The 24,295-nt window shown below is 40.1% G+C and overlaps 1 protein-coding gene across 2 annotated transcripts in view; it reads left to right on the top strand.

The window, feature by feature from the left end:
- The window catches only part of LOC120539535 (E3 ubiquitin-protein ligase TRIM47-like), a 78,326-nt gene that overhangs the window by 14,670 nt on the left and 39,361 nt on the right, over window positions 1–24,295 (top strand). For both annotated transcript variants that reach the window (XM_039769687.1, XM_039769688.1), the window contains exons 2-3: window positions 9,020–9,137; window positions 9,256–9,289. In XM_039769687.1, the coding sequence (XP_039625621.1) occupies window positions 9,027–9,137; window positions 9,256–9,289 (145 nt within the window). In that variant the 5' untranslated portion in view covers window positions 9,020–9,026. The remainder of the gene's footprint in view (window positions 1–9,019; window positions 9,138–9,255; window positions 9,290–24,295) is intronic.

Genomic DNA, 24,295 nt, shown 5'->3' with positions numbered 1-24,295 from the left:
GTTAAGAGGTTATTAATACAGGTTCTGAAGTTAGAGCCATACCACACTATTGGGAGCTCTCTTCTTCATTAAGTCAGTCAAGGGTGCCGTTCTCTCGGAAAACCGAGGTACTACCCAGCAGTAGTAGATAGATAGATACTTTATTAATCCCAAGGGGAAATTTACATACATGAGCATAGTAGATAGATAGATACTTTATTAATCCCAAGGGGAAATTTACATACACGAGCAGCAGCATACTGATAGAAGTGATCGGTGAAACAGAGAAAAATAGAGAAAGAAAGGTAGAAAGATAAATTCATACACGGAGCTGCTGGAATGGCTGCCACTCCTGTCCCGGCTAAACTGAGAAATGATCGGACCTGCCGATTGTTTCACGGATGGGGCCATTTCAGAATGGCATCTAGTTTTAAACACTGTGGTTTTGCAGTACACTGGCCCACCATTGGGATTGATCCGAAGCCCGGCCTCTCCTAGTGTCCACAGTACTGCTGTGACCTGCTGTACGTGTACCTTTCATGTGCTGGACTAGATGACGACGTCATCCAGGTAGGCAGCGCTATACACATTGTGGGGACGGAGCACACCAGATGCTGGAAAGTTGCAGGAGCCCCGTGTAACCCGAATGGAAGGAAACAATATTGCCAGTGCTTGCTAGGGGTGCTAAATTCGATCTTGACCTTCGCGGACTCCGTTAAAGGAATCTGCCAGTGACCCTTCATCATATCAAGTGTGGTCAAGAATTTTGCTTGACGCAGCCTCTTGAGGAGGTCGTCCACACGTGGCATGGGATAAGCATCGAACTGGGATACCTGATTAAGTCGACAGAAGTCATTGCAACACCTCCAACTGTCGTCGGGCTTACTAAGGGCCTTGCCAATGAGTGAGCAATTTGGAGTGAGAGGTGGGAACTAATACCATGATCCGATCCCCCAGACGAAATTCTCGGAGAGTTGTGCCCCGGTCATAAAGGCAGGCCTGCACTTCCTTCATATGACTTTTTAGAATCGGTTTAATTTTCCCAAATCTATTGTGTATAACTGTGTGATATTTTCTAGAATGTTTGTCGAGGGAAGATCTTGCCCTTCCCAGCCTTCCTTTAGAATATCCAAAAGACCCTGGACCCTGTATAAAAATTCAAAGGGTGAGAAGCCTGTAGAAGCTTGTTGGACTTGCCGATAGGCAAAGAGAATGAGGGGGAGGAGTTGATTCCAATTCCTCCCATCCTCACTGACCACCTTGCAAAGTATCTGCTTGAGAGTCTGATTGAACCTCTCTACTACACTGGCAGTTTGTGGATTGTACACCACAGTCCTTAAGTGTTTTATTTTCAGTAACTTGGCAGTTTCCTTGAACGTTTCTGAGGTATGCCGATTTGTGCAAAGACCTCTAGTTTCCGAGCAATAACATTAGATGTAGCCTACCGTAAAGGAATGGCCTCTGGGTATCGGGTCACATAATCCATGAGGACTAATATATATTTATGTCCTCGGGCTGTGGGCTCTAGGGGTCCTACGATATTGACCCCTATTCTCTCAAAGGGGACTTCAATTAGGGTAAGGGGAACAAGTGGAGCATAGTCCTGGGAATTTGCCATAGTTGACACTATGATGTACAGGAAATGCAAAAACGGCACACCACCTCATTAATTCCTGGCCAAAAAAATCTGAGTTTAATTCAATTTAAAGTTTTTTCGGAGCCCGGTTGGGCTCCAAGGAGGTGGGCATGCGGCAACTCACAGACCTGCTGCTGGTAGGTTCATGGAATCAACAGCAATTTCTGGTCCTCCCCCTCATGCTCCACGACCTGATATAATAGGTAACTTTCTATCACGAAGCGAGGTCCCTGTGGCATGGGCTGATGAGTGTGTTGGCCATTGACTAGAACAACTGCATGCTTTGAGTGTTTCAGAGAGTCGTTGTTCCATTGCTCTCTCTTGAAAGAAGCCAGTGTTGTTTTAAATGGAAACTGCAACTCAGAGAGGGATCTGGTCTGACCTCAAGGGGCGGGGATTCCTCCCTACCCGTCGGGGCGCAGTCAGATGACGTAGCTGCCCACGATGGGCCAGGAGTCTCTGTGTCTACCTCTCGGATTTCCATCTTACTGTCTGCCGGCTGGCTACACGGTGTGGAGGCAGCTTGAGACAAGTCACTGTCATCTATTGCAAGGCTCAACGGCTGACTGGGAGTACTCAGTAGTCTACTGCATTTACTGTCAGACCAGTCTATTGGATTTTAACCTCCACTTCACTTCTGTTTTTATGGGATCATTTATTTATTGAAGGAATTCTGAAAGCACTGCACTTTATTTAATTTGGACTTTATTTTTGATTGTTGTTTTGTTGATTTTAATAAAAGCACTTGGCACTTTTTGCACCACCCCATCTGCTCCATTGTAGTGCCTCACTGTCGTGCTCATCGGTAACATTACCGACAGTGACGGGTTTAAGGGCTCCCGGAAGTGAGATGGGAGCATGCAGCGAACCTGCATTGTTACAGACTTTACCTCAAAACTGTAATCTCCTCTCCACCCAGTTCCTCCTCACTTCCTTCATGCCAGAACTCGATTCATGCAAAGTTAGTTTTCTTGGTTGTTTATGGTTAGTCTTTGTATAAATTACGGATTTTTCAAATGTTAATTTTTTTCCCTGTGCTTAAAACTCATTAAAAAAAGTGTTTACAGAGACCGGTTCATAAGGCTGTAGCGTGAACTCTTGCAATGTTAGTTTTCTCTGTTCAATGTTATTCAATGTTTTTTACATTTAGTTTACTATTACACTGTGCCTTCTATGGTATAATTAACTATTTTTGTGCTTAAAAACCTTTAAAAAAAATAGATTTACATACAGCTCCTACGGTCCGGAACAGATTCATTGTATTTACATACAATCCTATATTGTATTTACATACAATCCTATGGGGGAAATTACTTCAGGTCACAATCAAATCGGGTTCGCCTAGAGTTTTGGAACGAATTACGGTCGTGACCCGAGGTTCCACTGTACCTGTAACACAGAAGAGGCTGGCTGTTAACTGATTATAGTTCTTATTTATCCTGGCACAGATATAGTTTTACAATACCAAGTCTGTCTTTAAATGTGATATTTGATGTTAAGTGTTATAATTTTTCCATGGTTTTCTCTTTTTCTCATTGTGTCAGCTACAACTTCATAGGGAAAAGAAGGAAAAAACATTACTCTTTCTAGCACAAGATTTTAGATGCTGAAATTCCCTTCTTGAAGTAATGATTGCTAATTCTCAGTTTTCAGACTGGGCTCAGTGATTGTCTTGACAGACTATATCTCAGCTTTCAGGTCCACAAAGATAAGAGGTGGTCAACTTTCAGCTTCGCAAATAAAGAGCAGCTCATCAGCTTTTTAGTTTCAGAGATAACTGATTTCAGAGATTTTCAGTCATTTTGGGGTGTTTTCCAAGAGAGTCCCTTTTAGAGTTTCCTCAGTGTTAACATGATAGATACAGATGTTAAACTGACCAGCTTCATGAGACAGTGGCCCAGAGATATGAGTGCACCTAGTTTTTGAAGGAATATTTAACAACACCTGACTGGATTAAAGTCACTTCCGTTTACAAAATAAGTGCCTTTCTCATAAGTGTTTTGTTTTGTCCATCAAAGTTGTCACCTGTTGAATTATATTTTTGTTTTATGTGTCTTTACGTGTCTGTTTGGGACCTTCTGGCCTGAAAGGGATCTGTAGGGAGGCCTTTGCAAAGATGTCAGATTAACTTGTGATTTAAATCTTTGTTATGAAGCACAGGCTGGTCCTGGAATGAAGAGTTCAGTCCCTTATTTTGGAATGCAAGCTGAGGGAAGTTGGATGTCTGCATCCCTTATAAATCTACTTTGTGAACAAGCCTGATGTGCCACATCAAATCCTAGCAGAATGGGCAATGCCCACTTTGTTCTGCAGCATGATAGTAAAAAATGAAAGATTATTTGTCTATGTCTTTCATTAATTATAGATTTATAGGTTTATAGGGTCATAATTGTCATATGCAAGAAAGTACAGTGAAATTCCTTTATTAACCCGCATGCAAGATGTCCTTACTCTCCAGTGCCATGATTACTGGGTGTAACTACTTTACAAGTGAAACAGCAAAACATCTATATAAAATATCGCATAGCTGTTCTGGAGCTTAATACGTAATGGTGTCTATTTTTGGCTGACTCAAGTTTATTTTGAACTATCATCCATGCAGATAACATTTTTTGAACTCGGGAAATATTTAGGAATAGTCGAGGAAAGTTTTTTTGACAGATTGGGGGGAATTCTTGTGGCAGTTCTCTGAACTGTTAGATACCTTTAGAAGAGTCCGTCTACGTTCATGGGTTTTTTTCCTCCAAGTACTCTTCTTTGATTTTTAATTCCAGAAGTTAAGTTTAGATTATTTTTTTACTGATTCAGCTCTTATTTTATATTGGTCAATATTGTCACACGGTGGCATGCTGTTTAAACTAATGCAATTTTCATTCCAAAATTGTAAGAAAGGTGAGCGGATGAATTTTGCATAATGGTTTAATTCCTACTATCCACTTTGAATCAGTTTTTGGACTGAACAATGATAGAATAAGAGAAATAAATGATGAATGCAGGGATATACCATATTAAAAAAATCTTAAGGTGATCCAAACATAATGTTTGTGTCTGGGAGACAGGTAGTATAACTGAGGCAGAGCTGAATCCAAGCTGTATTAAAGGTGTGAACGCTACCTTTAACTGTATTAATTGTGAACAAGTTCAATCAATGGCACTAGGGCAGCTAGATGGTGGCATAGAAAATAAATTTTCATAAAGCTTGTTTTAGTCCTTAAAAAGGCAGAAACAACACACAGATATTAATGAATATGGAGATGATGTTGTATTTTAATTGCTCACTCACTTAATAAAAGCGCACAAAACTCCCAATGGGAGTTATTTTTTAAATAAACATTTGAATAATGAGCCTAAAATTTTAAGAGTTTTCCCCACTCTTAGATTTAATATACATTTTTTAAGAATAATTAATCTGTATGTATTAAACTTGCTGGATTAATGAGTTGTATTCCATTTAAACCCTTGTATAATATGGTCAGCCCAATAGTACCTTATATACAAATACTGAATATATCACAATTTTACACTATTACCACAAATAGTACAATTGGCACACGCAAATTCATTGGTACCATTCAGAGATCATTTATAGTTTTGCTCTAAAAGTATGCTCTGTCAAGCACACAGATACGAGTTTGTACAAAGCTGACACATAATCTGAAAAGTTGTCAAGAAATATTGAGCAAAGCTCACTTTCTACAGAACAATTTCAGTGCATTTGATAATTTTTTTGTATACCAAAATATTGGTTAAAAAACTAAGTAATATAGCAGTTTTTTGAAACAAGACTGGCACAGTATTACAGTGGTTAGTACTGCTGTTTCACAGATCTAGTGTCCTGCTTTGTGGTGTTTTCCCCATGTCTCTGTAGTCATGAGTGTATACATAAGTGAGAACCAGGAATGGACTGGCTCCATGCACACAGTGCTCTTGGGATCGTCTCCAGTGCTCCACAACCTACATCTTTTCATGTAATATATGTCATAGAAGATTTTAAGGTGGTTTATTTTAACGGTAAGGAGGACAGTTGTTGACGTTTAAAGATAAGATTGCCATACTCTTTAATTAGGGCGCTAGAGAGTGGCGATGTGTTGCATGATGATTAGCACTGTAGCAGTGCTACAACTTGATGGACTTCATTTCCCAGCTGCCCCGAAGGGTAATGCCCTCGCTGGACTTCAGCAACGGGCACATGAGCTGCTGGGGACAAGAAGGGCTTGCGGGAACTTTAAAAGAGAGCCAGCTAAACAGAAAAAGAACACTGTTGCTTGTTTGTCATCACTGTTGCAGTTTGCTGTGTGGATTTTATGTGGTTGTCCTGCATTACTGTTGTATTGGATGCAAGTTTTGCAAGTTGTCTGATGCCCATCTTCGATGGAGGGAGTGCTCCCATGTATCTCAACACGAAACGCTTCAGAAACAGTAGGACAAACTTTATATCCATCTCTACAGTTCACAAGATCTGCCACAAACCCAAACCCCGCTTAAATTTGCATCTGTTACATGGGACAGATTCATGGACAGTGTTGTAGGTGTGTATTATTGTACGTTGTCTTCGTGATCTCTGTAGTGGAAGGGGATGGTTGTCTAGTTGTTGTTATATTTGATTTCCATTTGATTTATTCATTCATTTGATTTAGTGGATTGTGTCTATGTCCGTGAGTGAATATGGGTCAGGCCAAGGCTGGGTGCGTTCCTGGAATCCCTGCCAAAGAAATAAATCCCGTCCCATCAGCGGTATGAATCTGAGCAGCACCAGACTGCTACAGCATGAGCAAGAATTTCACTCTGTATAGTTGTCCATCTCTATAAGCACATTTAAAAACTATTTGAATTAAAGCTAGAAAAATGTACACATTTTCTGATTAATACTTCTGTACCTGCTGTACTTAACCTAATTCTGTTGTATTGTCTCATACTTCGTAAGTCATAGGACAAAACATGCTCCAGTCTGCCTTTAATCCAGTTTAGGGTTGTGGGAAGGAGCAACTTATCCCCAGCAGTACTGGGTACAAGGCAGAAACCACTCTTACTAATCATCTTGACTGCTCAAATTTAGATTAGGTTTGGAACTGTGACTATGCTGTTTAGAAATTACTGTGGCCTTATTTATAGATAATTACCACTTCAGACATCCAAAGGTAAATTTTCGTGTTAAAAATTAGGTTGAATGGCATTAATGGCTAAATATGTCCTGTAGGCAAATGTACTGTACAATCACTTAGTTAATTAGTTATCAGTTTTTGCCTTTGACAAAGCTAGTAACTGATGAAAACAATTAACAATACACCCACCCAGGGGATGCCAAATTAATGTAGGCTAAGTGAGAGATCTGTTTAACTTTCCAGCTGGGATGTCAAAAATATGATGAAATGTGTACAATTTATAAACATCATTCAGTGAAAGTATTTTCAACAAATAATTTTTTTGAACTTTTTTCCTCCAATAGAACTATGATTTCTATCTCTTGGCTTAGATTTTTTCTCTCCTATAGAAAAAGGCACATAACTTATGAATTCTGATATTTCAATTCATGTGGTTAAGATGATTAAGTTCTTTAGCTAGTTATTAGGCTACTAGTGCCCGCAATATGGTATTGATTTTCTCACTCGTAGTTTGCATTGGTTCAATAACACAAGTAGTCTGTGCATGTTTGAAATGCTGCTCTGCCCTTTCTTACTGGATCTGTGAAGAAACTTGTAGCAGCTATAGCTTATCCTTCACAATATTATTACCTTTCAGTTACAGTTACACCAATACTATTATAAATTAACTGACATTGTCCCAATTACTAAGTTACAATTAATAATTCTTCAAATCAAAGAAGGTGTACTTATGGTTTGATGTAAACAATGATTTTGCTGGCTTATCTACAGCATGATTTTCTTTACTTTTTTAAGAAGCTCATTTCCATTTTTACATTGGTCACACCTTCTCTTATGGTTAGTACTGTAGTTTTCTCTTCAAGGTTTTTACACACTGTGTCCTCAGTTGCTAGAAAATATACACATGCTGGGTCAGATAATAATCATTATCTCTTGTCGTTAGTAATGCAAACATGTGGGTTTTATGTATTCTTCCTCTGCTCAGGCTCTTGCTATTTTAGCAAGGTTTGAACTAATGTTACCCCTTGTTCTTTTATGGACAGTCTTCCATTTTTCTAGTACAGGACTGGTTACCTTTTGAAACTGAAGGGATTGCTCCAACCTTTGTTAGTTCTACACACTATAAGCACTGGGGTCTCTGCAATGAGAAGAAGATACGGCCATGTTGAGTAGTGAACGGATTGAGGAAGTGAAGATTTGGGTGTACAAAGGATTTTTAAAGGTGCACACAAGCCCATCCTTTTTGGTTGCCTACTGGCGCAAAGTTTTGTCCAGCAATTTGAGTTATAGCTCTCGTGTTTAAATTTTGGTATTTAGACGGTACTGCAGAGAGCCATATCTGGGATGTCACTTGGCTTATGATTGATCATTTTATAACTTAAGGTGCGGAGACTGCAATCCGAAGAGAGGCCATGTTAGGAGGACTGAGGCTGACACTAAGGATGTCTGGCAGTGAAATGCTAACCCAAGGATAGGTGTTTTAGGCATAGCAAAAATGGTTCATGTCAGTCTTCCTAACAATCCATAATAAAGAGGTTTTTTTGAGTATTTCATTTCAAAGTAAGTTGTCATAAGGTATATTTTGTTGCTAATATATGAAGTGACAGCAGTAATTATTGGAATTAGTGCAGTGGATCCGGGCTGTTATTATAAAATGACTTCAACAAGAAAAAGGGGAATCAGATGAAAACTTGCCAAGAGTAAATATTGTACAAATGTTGTTTTTCTTCACACACAGAACCGTAATCTCATGGAATATGTTACCAGGTTGTGTGATAAACATTAGGACTTTAGGGTCATTTAAAAATAGATTTGGATTTTTTTTGGAGGAATGAAGCGGGTAGGATTGGTGAGATTTGCTGGGCTAATTGGTCTTTCCTCATCCAAATTTTTCTAAAGTTCTAATCTGAAAATTGGTCCATAGTAAGTTTATGCATTTACTGTCACAAAGTGTTGTTAGTTTGTTTCCTTGTAATTTAACTCTTGTACATTTTATATGCTTTAGGAAGGATATGGAATTCCATAATGAATTATTGCTATGCCATATAAAAAGCCCCCCACACATCTTTTTACAAAAGACAAAGTGGGTGCCTCAGTGGGTGCGCGCTACAGGTTGTGAAGCAACAGGTTTAGAGTGTGGCAATTAGGAGCATTAGATACTTATAAAAAGATTTACTCTGGAAGAGTAAAGGCACTTAACTAAAAACATTGCAGCATCGCTATCAGATGCAAGAAGTTTCCAAGGTATATTAGTTCTTCAGTTTAGTTTTAATTTTGATTTATATGGCTTACTTTCTTTTAGACTAAATATGGAACCAAATGAAGAAGTGTCAACTCCTGCATCCCCAGAGTCTGAAAAACTGGACTGCCCTTCTCCAGAAAGTGTTGAAAATAAAGATCTTTCTGAAACATTAAGCAAGGTATTTTAACCCATACAATGATTTGAAAGTCTGCAGTGACATCTACTATATAACTTGTCAACTACAGAATTAAAGTATTTTTTGTAATTCACAAACTTTTATGTTTCACCTCTAACAGGTACAAGAAGAATTTAGTAGGATGGGAATCGCAGGTAAGCAAAGATCACATATCTCCTTAACTAGGCTGTGGTAAGACTACCTCCAATGGTCTCTGTGTCATACTGTTCTCCTGTCTCCAATAATGTTTACGCAGCACTTCACTATAGCATTCCATCCATCCATCCATTATCCAACCCACTATATCCTAACTACAGGGTCACGGGGGTCTGCTGGAGCCAATCCCAGCCAACACAGGGTTCAAGGCAGGTAACAAACCCTGGGCAGGGCGCCAGCCCACCGCAGGGCACACATACACACACACACACACACACCAAGCACACACTAGGGACAATTTAGGATCACCAATGCACCTAACCTGCATGTCTTTGGACTGTGGGAGGAAACCGGAGTACCCGGATGAAACCCACGCAGGCATGGGGAGAACTTGCAAACTCCACGCAGGGAGGACCCGGGAAGCAAAACCAGGTCTCCTAACTGCGAGGCAGCAGCACTACCACTGCGCCACCGTGCAGCGCCACTATAGCATTAAACCTATAAATTCTAAAAAAACCCAATACTATGTTGACACATATACTCCACTAGGTATGTACATGCCTTCTTATTCCACATGATATACTTATTTTGAAGCTACCTCACAAGTCCATGGCCTGGACATTTGAAGTACATGTTCTAAATGAGGACATCATAAACTTAGGTAAGTCAGCCTCATATAGGGTTTTGAGTTACTGTATTTATATTGCTGTGAAAATAATGTTGCGATTCAGGTTAAATGAATGCTTGTATTTAACTATAGCTTTGTTGGAGGTACATTAAGTGGTATTGCAACCTACGTATCTTTATTGACTTTGGTAGAGATGCACTACTGGCAATGTCCTATAATGAATTTAAAAGTGAACCTATCCCCAAATGCATATGTCTTCATAATCGCATTCAGATTTTAGCTGTCATTGCATAATGGAAACAGGCTACCATGCTGCAGGGGAGTTGCTGTGGGCAGAATTGGAATGGAAGTGTCAGAGGACAGAGAAAGGTCACATTAGGGGCGTCTTGAAAGAAGAAGTCACATTTCAAGCTAGTGTGGAAGGATGGACCTGCTAGGGCAGTGGTGGCGAACCTATGGCACGCGTGCCAAAGGGGGCACTCAGAGCCCTCTCAGTGGGCACGCGCGCCGTCGCCCAAGCACAGAGTTCGTTACTATAAAGCCAGAGGAATGCGGGGCCGGGCTGCTCCCCTCACCGCTCCCCCTCTTCACGCGCTGGAGGACTTTTCCCACATCACCCGCCCCTCTGCCCAGCAGCCCAATGGGAGCGCTTCCTCCCTCTCCTGTCTGGGGTAAGGCGGGCGGCACACATGCTTCTTGAGGGTGCGGCACGGACTGCAGCCTTTTGAGTCTGTGATTCCCGTGGTGGGGTTGGAGGGGATGTGGTATAGCGGGTCCACAGCTCAAAATTGAAAAGGCCAGTTTTAACAGATAATTGCCGCACTCGCGGCTTAAAGGGGTTATGGTAGAGTGGCCGGAGCGGTTTCCGGAGCTTTGTGATGCAGGCAGTCCTCGCTTAAGTGCACAGGTGAGGAGTCGTCCGCATCTGTAATTATTGCCGGGAGTTGCTAATCGCCACACCTGATCCACGACCCCGCAATATATAATGGAAGCTTTGGGGGCGGAGCTTAATAGGGAAAACCTGCGTGAAACACTTGAGAGGATCGAAGGGATGACAAAGGACAGCACAATTAGTTATGAAAATGAAATCCTTAAAGTGTGGAATTCTCTGCCAAATAATCTTAAGTCAATGAAGGCACTTGGGATTGCTTTCCTTACTTTGTTTGGAACATCTTATGCTTGTGCGCAGCTGTTTTCAGCTTTGAATTAAATCAAATCTGACACCAGAAACAGACTAACAGATCACCTGAGTGCTGCATGTGTTGCTCTCAAGCTTACAAAGTATGAGCCAAGGTTAGACAAATTATCAGCATGCATACAACAGCAAAAAGCACATTAATTGTTCAAAAGCATACCGAATGCAAACTTTTACCTTTCAACAAAAAGTTGTTTGTATCATTGAAAGCTCTGTTATTATGTTTTTCTTTTAAGACCAAAGATGTTAATGTATGAGTTGCTTTTCTAAACTAAAAGCTCAGTAGATAGACAGACAGAGCATCAGTATTGGCAGTTCAGTCCAATTTATCATCCAACTGCACTCCCAGGTATTTATAGGTCTGCACCCTCTGCACACACTCACCTCTGATGATCACAGGGTCCATGAGGGGCCTGGGCCTCCTAAAATCCATCACCAGCTCCTTGGTTATGCTGGTGTTCAGTTTAGGTGGTATTCAAGTTAAATTGCCATGTTGGCACTTTGCGATAAATAAGTGGGTTTTGGATTGCAGTTTGGGCACTTGGTTTCTAAATGGTTCGCCATCACTGTGCTAGGAGAACCAAATATGTACTCAAGTTTAAAAGAGACATTGGAAGACTGGCCACTGATGAAACAAAGGTTTGTTATGTTACAAGAATGTACAAGCTCTTTAGATTGATTGATTGATTGTACTCTGGAACATAAATGTTCTTCTACATGACAATGTGTTATTTTACAAAAGCATCTACTGCCAGAGTCCAGCAGGCAGTATTAAATAAGGTAACATAAAGGTTGGTAGAGAATGCGGTTGATAATTCCATCCATCCATCCATTATCCAACCCGCTATATCCTAGCTCCAGGGTCATGGGGATAATTCTAGTATTTCTTAATCTAAAAATGTACTTAATTCAGGCAATGAAATGCAAGCTTTCTTTATCTTGTTGTCGGGTTCTCATCTTATTGATCCACTTCACAGTGTTGCTTAGCAGAGTTCTTACAGGGTTTCAGAAACCGTACATTTCTCATATCTTGGGGGAACAGATGTCAAGAGGTTGTCTGACCCTCCTCTTTGAGAACAAGTGAGTGTTGTTTGGAAGCTAAAATGCCTGTCCCCAAGCCAAGATTACTGGTAAAATTGCCACCTTTTAAAGATGGGAGGTGACAGTCATGAACATCCAGCCTATTGGATGACATCCCAATTCGTTGTTGCCCCTTTAAATAAAGGAGGCCAGGAGTCTGCCTGGGATACCTAATCACTTAAGAGTAGTCATAAACCATGAGACTAAATAAAGATTTCTAGGCTTGTGTTCATATAAGAAAAGTAGGATAACCCTGAATGTGGAAGTAATTAGGCTTGGGCAGAAGTTACCCTAGCACAGGGTTTTAATAAGCCTTTTCACGCTGAGCTACTTTTGAGGCTCAATACAAGAGGGAAGTTGGGGTAGGTAGATAAATGTGCAGCCACATCACAATGTGAAAAGGAAATGCCCGGTGAGACTGGAAATTATTGTTTTGTGATTTATTTTGTACTTTCATGTCTCCTGTGTTTTCATCTGTCATTTTTTTGGCCTCCTTTGTGGTTATTCTGCCTGTGGGCAGTCATGCACTGCCAACATATTTTACTTTTCAATTAAGCAGTACTTTTTATTTAAATAGAGAAATATCTTTTTGTATGTTCTCTCTGTCATTATGGTTGGACTACCAGTTGCTCTCTCACCAAGCTCCCTCGGGTCGGGCTTTGTTCTTCTTCCAAATACCACATTCCCTTATGAAGCACAGTGCGTGCTTAGCTTTCTGTTTTCCCAGCTAGTACATTTTGTTGACATTGAGTCAGGTTTGCTTTCAGCGTATCCTGTTCAAAATATGGCATTCTTTCAAAAACTACATTTACCTAGGCCAGCAGAAGTCTGCCTTCCCATAGGTAATAATTGGTAGAATCTTGGTAATGCCCCACGTAAATGTGTTGTTTATTTTGATAAATAATGCTACTGGATTGAACTGACGGAGAGAGACAAAGAGAACTTGTTTTTTTTTTACATACCATTCTCTTACTTTAGCTTTTGTTATGCTACTTTAAATTTCAATAATTTCAGTCTAGTAAAACCTGTGGGAGGTGTTTGACTTGGCAGGGATAACAAATGTCTATTCTATCATACCCAGGGGAATGGGCAGTGCCACATTTCTCTTACATTAATATTATGATAAAACATAGAGGTATACTTCATATCATACTTTGCCAAGTTAACAAGCTCTTCATTGGCTGAGTGGAAAATAAAAGTGAACTTGGACTTGGCTTGTAGTTTGGCTTTTTCTGCTAGCCCTTGAAAAGTCAGCTTTTTATAATCTATAAAACACACAGTATCTTCAGGAATCTCAGGATGTTAGATTCATGAGACAGCACTGGTAAAAACGAGTTGATTATTTAGTCCTGGTGTGTGTAAGACATGGTTTTGTTTCCTTTGTAGAAAACTACTTTTATTAAGCTCTGCTAGCTAAAATGAATAAACAAGTGAATTCTGGATTAGTGCTGCTTTACTTTATCAGGGTAATATTAGGCAGTGTTGGAGTGGAGCATTACTTTTAAAAGTTTCATGCATTACTCATTATTTAACAAAAAAAAAACCTAAATGTGATTTATAGTTACTTACTATGAAATGTAATGTGCTACAAACATTGTGTTAGTTTTGTGTTATTTTTTCTTATGGTTGAAAAATTGCTCATTTCACTGGTCAGCATCCATCCATCCATTATCTTACCCGCTATATCCCAACTACAGGGTCACGGGGGTCTGTTGGAGCCAATCCCAGCCAACAAAGGGCTCAAGGCAGGAAACAAACCCCGGGCAGGGCGCCAGCTCACCACAGGGTGCTCACACACACACCAAGCACACACTAGGGACAATTTAGAATCGCCAATGCAGCTAACCTGCATGTCTTTGGACTGCGGAAGGAAACCCACGCAGACACGGGGAGAACATGCAAACTCCATGCAGGGAGGACCCGGGAAGAGAACCCAGGCAGCGCTACCACTGCGCCACCGTGCCGCCCTCACTGGTAAGGATTTGTTATTAAATCCTATCTTGGACAAAGACACATTTTTTCTTGATTTACCCCTCTGATCCACGTTACATATCAAACAATCAGATGTGATTTAAGTGCGCATTGCAGATTTTAATTTAGGGGTTTTTGCAAACTGGTGGGACCATGTAGAAAAAGTGTTATAATTTCTACATGAAGTGACCAAATTGTACGCAAATACCTTTAAAGTATGCAATGTGCACTTTAGTCCAGTCTGAATTGTTTGATATGTAATGTGGAACAGAGGGGTAAATTAAGGATAATCATGTCATTATGGAGGACACTGTATGAACTTTCATGAAACTGACCAGAAGACACAGCCAAATGTGATCATTTTCTATGATGTGAGATAAGTAACATCCAGACCCTTTTTCAATCTTCAATGCCAACCCTCCCAAAGATTTTCACTAAGAACAAAGGCAGCTGCACCACAAGATCACGTTGTTTGAACATATCGTTAACAAATAACTGGATGAAAACTAAACTGATACTTCATTATTAGGCTTCTCTGGATTGCTCGCATCACTCTTTTTTTTTTCCTTCTTGGCTGTGTGATTGAGCTATATAAAGAACCAGCATACCAGTTCAGCATGTTTGCTTCTTGCCTTACATCCAGGGCTGCTGTGATGAACTCAGGCTCCCTGAGACTCTATTCTGACTCAATTAAATTTACCCCTCAGCACAGGCAGAATTGTATGTATACCTATAACTTTCACTTGATTGCACACTATGCACATACTTTTCGCTCACTAGCTTCCACCAGAGGCCAGAGCACAGATACTGTATGTATGATATTAATGAATAAGCACAATACTTTTGCAGAATAATGCACCATTGTTTTGGGGTGTCTGGGGAAAAAGCTTCAATAGCAATGCAGTAACTTTTTTTTAAGTAACACAGGTATCTTTACTTCAATAAAATAAATATTGTGTTATATTACTTTGTACTTCAAAAAGGTAGTCTATGTAATTTCAAGTTACTTTTAATGTGCTATGTGGAGGGAGCATCAAGAGGAGTCAGATGAGGTGGCTCGGGCATCTGATCAGGATGCCTCCCTGGTGAGATGTTCTGGGCACGTCTAACCAGGAGGAGGTCCTGGGGAAGACCCAGGACACACTGGAGGGACAATGTCTCTCGGCTGGTCTGGGAATGCCTCTGGATTCCCCCAGAAAAGCTAGAAGTGGCCGGGGAGAAGGAAGTCTGGGTATCTCTGCTCAAGCTGCTGCCCCCATGACCCGATCTCGGATAAGCGGAAGAGATGGATGGATTTAATGTGCTACCTCCAACATGCTTCTAAAATGTGCTTGTTTGAGCTCTAGAAACATTCTTTGCTTTAAAGTTGAGGTATTCCTTCTTTATATAGCCAGGTTTTAAGTTGAATATTTTTTGATAGTAGACCTTATATATTTTAATAATTTTACAATGTGTGTATTATTTAATAAATACTATATACTAACTATTCAGGAAGCTTTGTTTGCTTTTAGGATCAATGTAGTAGTTTTAGGAGTTTTAAAATGTTAAAATCTGTTGCAAAAAGAAAAAAATCTCGCTGTGATTAATTAAAAAGCTGTGTAAAAGAGTAGTATAAATCAACCTCCGCATCTACACTAATAAAAGTATGCTGCACTTAAGTTATGTGTCTTCATGACTAAGGAAATGCAAAATTTCTCCAGCAGTGGTGTGGCTAGAATTGTGTGTGTTAGCGTGAGGTTTGCAGTGGCTTCACTTGTTGCTCAGTCAAAATCAAAAAGATATTCACTCAAGTACCATGGTATGGTCCCTTTTCCCTTTTATGATAGACTGGCTTTACTTCTTACTTGGGCATATCTGTGATAATCTTTACAATTCACTGTGGCATAAACATTTTAAATGCAGGTATTTCATCCTGAATATGTGTGAAGGTTTGTGAAAGTGAGTAAAATTCTATGCTTTTGTTTTTTACATTAGATAAAAGTAATAATGTCCTTGTTCTCACCAGGGGCCTCATGTATAAGCGGTGCGTATGCACAGAAATGTTGCGTAAGAACGTTTCCACGTTCAAATCATGATATATAAAACCTAAACTTGGCGTAAAGCCACGCACATTTCCATGGTACCTCATACCCTGGCGTACGCAAGTTTTCCGCTCGGTTTTGCAAACTGGCAGCACCCAGCATCAAAGCAGTGCTACTGTTCCCGTGTGGTTTATCTTTCTTTTTGAGATCCTTATCCCTGACACGGCTTCATAAATACACTGAAATTAACTGCATATTGTTTTATTAGTTTAATGCTTCTGATTGTAATTAACCAGTAACAATATAATGGTCCAAGGAATGGTCAAACTATTCCAAATACCATAGCTGCTTTAACGTTGTTACTCTCACTGCACCTTCTTCTTCTTCTTTCAGCTGCTCGCGTTAGGGGTTGCCACAATGGATCATCTTTTTCCATATTATTCTCACAGCACCACTCAGAGCAGCTGATCGGAAAGAGAATTATCGGTATACAGCATCAATCACACGCTGCCTCAGCCATGCTTTCTATTTGAACTGCTTCTCACACAGCAAACACTTCAAACCTTTCCTGTATGGACCTCGTGGTTCAGAAAGAGTTTCATCCCAAGAGCTCTAAACGCACTCAAATCAGTCCATCAAGTGTTCATTGTAGAACTGTTAGTACTTATAAGTACAATCACCTCACAGTAAACTTGCACTTCAGTTATAATATTGCCCAACCTGAGCCACTTTATAAAGCGCGTATTTACTTATGATGACAATATCATTTTTAAGATGAAATGCAGGAAAATATGTTTATTATATTATACAGATAAAACTTTAACTTCCATTTAAATAATCTATATTGTTAATAATTAAAGGACACGGTGTTGCTATGCTAGCAAGGATCTGGCGCTCCGCTCACAGATTGTTCCTGCCTCACACTATATGCTTCACTGGGACTGGCATGAAGGATAGAATAATTAAACATATACTACGAAGATATTTCAATGTGGGCGGCACGGTGGCGCAGTGGTAGTGCTGCTGCCTCGCAGTTAGGAGACCCGGGTTCGCTTCCCAGGTCCTCCCTGCGTGGAGTTTGCATGTTCTCCCGTGTCTCGTGGGTTTCCTCCGGCACTCGGTTTCCTCCCACAATCCAAAGACATGCAGGTTAGGTGGATTGGCGATTCTAAATTGGCCCTAGTGTGTGCTTGGTGTGTGGGTGTGTTTGTGTGTGTCCTGCGGTGGGTTGGCACCCTGCCCAGGATTGGTTCCTGCCTTGTGCCCTGTGTTGGCTGGGATTGGCTCCAGCAGACCCCAGTGACCCTGTATTCAGATTCAGCGGGTTAGAAAATGGATGGATGGATGGATATTTCAATGTTCCTTAAAAGTTTTTGAGAATCTGCGTTATAAGCTTACAGATGGCTTAACGTCTATTACAGAGCTGATTGTGTGGTGATCGGTTACTTGGAGAAAGAAAAGGAGGACAGGAATTAGAGGTTAGTATGTTTGAAGGAGACAGTACTGCAGGGGTGGCCTTAGGCATGTGCAAACTGTGCACCTGCACTGGGTCGCCAAATCCCAGGGGCCGCCACGCCAATATATATTGAATATAAAACAGAAAGAGAAAATAACGATACAGCTAAAAACGCAGCGGTAAATTTTGGCAAAAGTTAAACGCTTGTGTCATGAGCATGAGGCAGCTATGCAGTGTCCGCAATGGACGTGGCCATCCGCCATGCATGATACCATATTGACATTGGCGGGCGAAGGGGCCACCAATTCTTTCTCTGCCCAGGGCCGCCATGAGCCTAGAGCCACCCCCGAGTACTGCTGCAATAAATTATTTCATCAAAGGTCGTGCACAATCACTGCGCCACCGTGTTCCCATGTTTAATAACGTGCTTTAACTCCTATCATCATGAAAATGATATCACGTATACATCTCAGTATTTTAGTTCTTCAGAGAGCTGTAATATCATGAATGTAATGGATTCTGTGTCCTGTCGGAGGAAGAGAAAGCCGGTTTAAGAAGCACGTAGTGATTCACACACACAAAGCATATAGAAGAACAAATACAAAACAAAGAATTTAATGTGCTACTTTAATTACGATGTGATTTGAGAAACTGGTTAAATGATTTTAAGATGAAGTTTATGATGTTATACTTTAATGACAAAATAAACTATGTGATTAAAGTGGAAATTTTGAGATTGAAGTTGACATTTCTTGCTTTTTCCCCACTGTGTGTCTTTTTTTTCTCTGTACCCTATTAAGCTTTCATATGACACTCAGATGGTGGGCTACGACTCGTCTTTTCACTGTGACTTTGATATCTGAGAACTTCAATTTTATTTCGGGCACTGTGCGACTTTGTGAACTTGAGCTTTCGAGTTTCTCCGACACGCTATGTCAGTCAATCAGCTTCATTTTGTTGTTTATACCACTGTTTAAAACAACAAATAGTATGGTTTTCTTTGCCTCCACTTGGTATTTGATGAAATTCTTCCATTTTCCCTCCTTTTTTTCCCATTGTCTTTTCACAGAACACTGAGCTTAAGGGCTATTTATATTGATTTGCATATTCAAAGAGGCGTAATTCTGGGAGGAGTTGGGGCAGGACAGCAGGCGCGTGCACAAGCGTTACTTTTCATGCTGACCGGGATTTATGTAGCGACAGAACGTGGAAGTTGGTGAACACACAGATTTATGCATCTGGATTTTTTTGTGCATACGCACATTTCGACTTTTGTGCTTATGCCATGTTATAGTGTGAGTTCTATGCATGCCATTAAGCATGAGGCCCCTGGTCCTTAGATTAGATAAATCTAACCCTTAAAAATCAAAAGCTACTTTAATATGTTGTAAAAACATGTCTATTTTGCAAAATATTTGGAATTTACTATACATGATAACTTTAGGCATTTAAATGTTGCTGTTTGTTGTTTAGAATTGGTAAGCTTGTCCTTTGACAGGTGTACGTTTTTTTTTCTACTGCTAAGTTTGTATCATTGCCAGAGTAGAGAAAAACAATCAGTTGAATCTGATACAAATAGCAAAGAAAGCTAGTCATCAGAATTTTTCTGTGCTGTATTCATTGGATTTACATTAGGAGTTGAAATAGAATCAAGGAATTCTAGCTTGCTACAGCCTTCCCTCTCATGTAGAGTCTGCCACATTTGTATTATTTTTAGAATAGATTGCCCTAATTTTACCCAAAATGTACTGCTCAGTGGTTCCTGACATATAACTATAGCAACTGAGCTTGCAGACAGTCACAAAATAATTAATTTTAGTGAAACATTTACACGGTCAAGACCTATAGTTTTTTCTTTCTTACTTTTAATATTGTAAGATTTTCTTGAGTCATGCAACATGAAGCATGCTCCAATCCAGAGGACACAGCTTGAGTTTTCCCAGGCTCTGTTTCCTCAATTAGGCACTGGAGGGTAGAGACTGGGCACATGGTTCATTGGACTCTCAGATCCTGAGTACCTTGTCTTGGTGTTTGTGTAGTGTAGAACCTAGACTTTTTCCAGTGGCACTTACTTATTTTCTCTGTAGTTTAAATTGCACTTTAATTTAGGATTTCTTGATGAAAGCACAGAAATGCATGGCTTTCACATGGAGCCTGTGCTGACACAAAAGTGCCTTCTCCTTCCTGATGCTGGTTTACTGCTTTTGTCATCATGCAGATGACACACAACTACTCCAAGCATTTCTGAAAGAATTGCTTTTAAGCATACACTTTAGTTGTTTGGTTTTGTGTAACTCACTTTCTATACAAAATGAAGTATTGAGTGTGCTTGGAGTATATAACTTGATATATAGACTTTGATCTGTAACAGAGCACTGTATTTAAGCAAATATCAAAGAAGCAGGCAGAAACATTAATCCTGCATGGCGTAAAACACTGTTGAGAAGATTAAAAGCTTCAAGGCAGATCACTGGCAACACAATTTCCTCTGTATCTACCATGTTAGTAGGTATGCTGATTCTTGCCTGTTATGTTTAGTAGAATATTTTATATTTTAGTATTTTTGCTTATAATGGAAAACAAATGAAGCCAGACCATTGGCTCAGTCTGATTTCTGGTGTCAGTAGTACAACTTGTGTGTAGTGATCGGGCTGCAGCTTAAAGGCTCTCTGTCCAACTTGCTGACTGACTAATCAATTACTGATCTGTGTGGAATATGTTGACCATTTATTGAAACATTAGATTCAAACTTAATTTTCTTTTCTACATTCACCCATACTTTAAATATACAGTTACCACCACCTTAAGTCTCATATATAATGCTAAATGTGTATTTGTCCAGTATGCAAAAAACAGAAAAATGAGACTTTGTTTGGAGTGTCTTCTAATTGTGTGGTATGCCACTGGAGGTTTGCTTCATTTTTGCCTTGGCAGATTATTCTCCTCTATCTTATAAATATCACTTATTTTCCTTTTAGTTGGCCTTAGAAGATAATCTATTGTTCCTGTAAAGTTCCTCCACCTTTTAAAATCATTAACAATGTACAGGATTTTGGAACCAATCATTTTACAGTTTTCTGTTTGTAAGACTCGAGACTTAAATTATGAAAATAAAAGTTGTAGGTTTTGCTGGCTGGATCCTGTGGAGTTTCCAGTACTTTCATTCCCTGTGAATGTTGTGGTTTTAGTGCTTCTATTTATTTTTTGTAGTGTTTTTGTCAAAAATAAATAGTGATACATTACTGGAAAATGACTGACTGACTTACTGGCAGTACATGTGTACTCTCAGCTTCCACTTCATTCTTTGTGTGCAGCAGATAGATGTGTCTACCATTGAGACAAAATGGGCTAGACAGGGACTGAGCATGAAGTGATAATGTTGTAAAAATTGCATATTCACCATATAATAAACTACACAGTTATCAGAATCATTTAACATGCAGGGTTGTTTTGGAAGAAGACCACGCAAAAACAAAAGTAAGCTAAGAGCAGCCATCTTCAGTTCAAGCATGGAATAAATACAAGAACAAAGTGAGTAAACAGAACATGTAAATATTAATTTATAGCCTTGTATGTACACAAGAGGGCTAGGCAGTGTTGCCTTGGCAGTCATCCTTTATATAGGCTTAATTATATACACGTTGTACAGCTTGGAGCTGTAAAAGGGATGTCTTCTGCTGGTGGAGCCTTTCACTCAGCGTGCAATGCCCAGGCTTAGGAAAAATTAGACATTACTATTTCACCTCCCGCCTTTGAATTAGAATATGACCCTGAAAAAGGCACAACCTGACAATAATATATATATATAAAAAAAATCATGTTGTCCTTTAGAGCTTTTAAGTATAAGAAAGGTACAATATGAATTCAATTTATTTAAAAGATATAAACATAGTTTGGTAATCATTCTAGATATGTTATTGTCTGTGGTATTTCGAAAATCTTCAAGGGGATATTACTCTTGAGTCAAAATACCTTTAAATCATTTTTAACGTCAATCTTTGTCCCAGTATCACATTATGTTAACTTGGCACTTAGCCCTGCTCCTCAGGTAGTCTTGATGCTGTTTAGTTTCTTTTGAACCAGTGTTTTTTTCACAGACATGCTGACATGATAGGTCTGACAGGAAATTACACTAAACACAAGGACCGGTGGAGAGTAAACTTTCAGCAAAGGAGAATGTTCAAGTAATCTGTCGTGATCTACTCCAGTGGGCCAACATGGGAGCAAATCTACAAGCCAGCACTTTTGTCTGAACAGGTTTCTGCATGGCTTCCAATACTGAGAGAATGGGCTCCTACAGTTGAATGAAGTAAGTTCAATAAACTGATGAATCAATAGAATGATGGACAGACATCTAAGTTGTGCCATCTAAATTAGATTAATGGACAAAAACCTACTTTAAATTTCATGCTTAAGGCTTCTTCAGGGTTTTAATAGTGGAGGTTTTTCAATGCTACGTTATATTGGTATGATGGAGGTCATTAATGGGATGACTGACGGCTGAGCGTGAAGGGGCACTACTTGTAAATTACCTCTCTTAGTATCTATTCTAAGAGCAGGTGGATAATGTTTGGTATTCATTCATTTCCCACCATTTATCTGAAACTGGGTTTTGGTGCAATAGTCCTAGCCTTGAGGCTTATACATCCCTTTACCTAGTCACACTTGCCAACTCATACTGAGGGATCCCAAGGCATTCCCAGGCCATCTAGGAGATATAATCGTCATACCTATAAAACCTCCACAGGGAGGATTCTAGGAGGCATCTGTATCAGATGCCCGAACCCTCTCAATTGGCTCTCCTCATTGCAGAGGATTTCTGTGCTTCTCGCCCTGTCTCCAAGGGTGATTCCAGCCGCCTCGTGGAAGAAGCGGATTTCATCCGCTTGTACCCACAATCTTATTCTTTTGGTTATTACCCAAAGCTCATGACCATAGGTGAGGGTAAGGGATATAGATGAACTGGTAAATCGAATGCTTTGCCTTCCAACTCGGTTCCTGCCCCTAGCCATCTGTTGATCTCACCATCCCTTTTCCCCTCACTCATAAACAAGCCCCCAATGTACTTAAATTCCTCCTCTTGAGGCAGTAACTTACCTCCCACTCAGACAGGACAGTCCACCTTTTTCCTACTTGTGACCATGGCCTTAGCTTTGTGGTGCTAATCCTCATCCCTGCCACTTTACACTCTGCCTCAAACTGTCCAAAGGGACTAGAGTTTATATCCTAATGATGCCAAAAATGACCACTTCATTTGCAAAAAGTAGCGATGCAATTCTAAGGCTATTGAACTGGACCCGAGCATGTGCCTTGATATCCTGTCCATGAAAATCACAAACAAGATATTACATAAAGCACAGCCCTTTCAGAGTCCCATACCCACTGGGACTGGTGCTGTTTTTCTGAGTATGCAGACCCAGCTCACTGTGATTATAAAGAGATTGAACACCCTTTTTACAGGCCCTGGAATACCAGACTCTCCCAGCACGCCCCACAAAATCCCTCGAAGAACATAGTCATATGCCTTTTCAAAGGTCCATAAAATACATGGATACCTACTGGGCATACTTTCATGCCCCCTCTAGAATTCTCATGAGGGTAAAGAGATGGTCCACAGATCCACTGCCCAGATGAAATCCACATTGCTCCACCTGGATCTGAGGTTCTATGACCGGGCAAAGTCTCCATTTAAATATCCTGGTATAAGCTTTTCTAGGGAGGCTAAGGAGGGTGATCCCCTGATAGTTGGAGCACATACTCTGGTCCTGCTTTTTAAAAATGTGGATCACTGCCCTGATCTGCCACTCCAGAGGTCAGAGGTACCTGATGACCATATCACACTGAAAACGTGTGTCATCCATGATAACCTAACTATGTCCAGAGCCTCAAGCATTTGTTGTCTTAGAGTTGGTGTTTAAAGCAAATGAGTTGCTCAGCAGCATTGAGTGCAAAGCACTGGTAAGAGGAGACAGGAGGTCCTCAGACTGTCTGACTTCACTCTCGTTGAGTTGCTTCTGTTTTGTATGTGGTGGATTGGTCTGCTCATTAGGCTTCCCAAGGGTGAACCTCTTGTCATTCCCTGTTAGCCAAGTCTGAGGTGGATTTTTAGTAAGGTGTTTATGAATCAACTTGATGTAGATGGTCATTTTCTTAAGAAATTTACAGTGTCAAAAGTATGTGTACCTTTTGGAATTACTTGTTTGTTTGTTTTTTTTTTGCATTAATTCATCATTAGATGTGATCTGATTTTAGTCTAAGTTACAAGTATAGATAAGTACAATATGCTTGCGCAGCCACACAATTGATGTGGTGAGATAGGACATGCAGGTGATGGGTGTAACAGAACAAGATGCAGAGGACAGGAAGATATGGAGCAAGATGATCCGCTGTGGTGACCCCTAACGGGAGCAGCCGAAAGAAGAATTAAGATGTCTTTATTGAACATCCTCATGAAACATTACAGTGTGCTGTAGAAAATGTAAGTGAATCCTTGGGTTTAATAATAGGTTGGATGCCCTTAGGCAGCAGTAACCTCTAACAAGCACTTCTTGTATTTGTGGATCAGACCTCCAGCATGATGTTTAGGAAGAATTTAGGATCATTCTTTCTTACAGAACTGTTTCAGCTCAGCCATATTCTTCTGGTGTGAATGGC

This window comes from Polypterus senegalus, chromosome 11, assembly GCF_016835505.1.
Source record: "Polypterus senegalus isolate Bchr_013 chromosome 11, ASM1683550v1, whole genome shotgun sequence".
Lineage (NCBI taxonomy): Eukaryota > Metazoa > Chordata > Cladistia > Polypteriformes > Polypteridae > Polypterus > Polypterus senegalus.
Note: the sequence above shows the minus strand (reverse complement) of the source record. Positions and strands in the feature narration are given on the sequence as shown.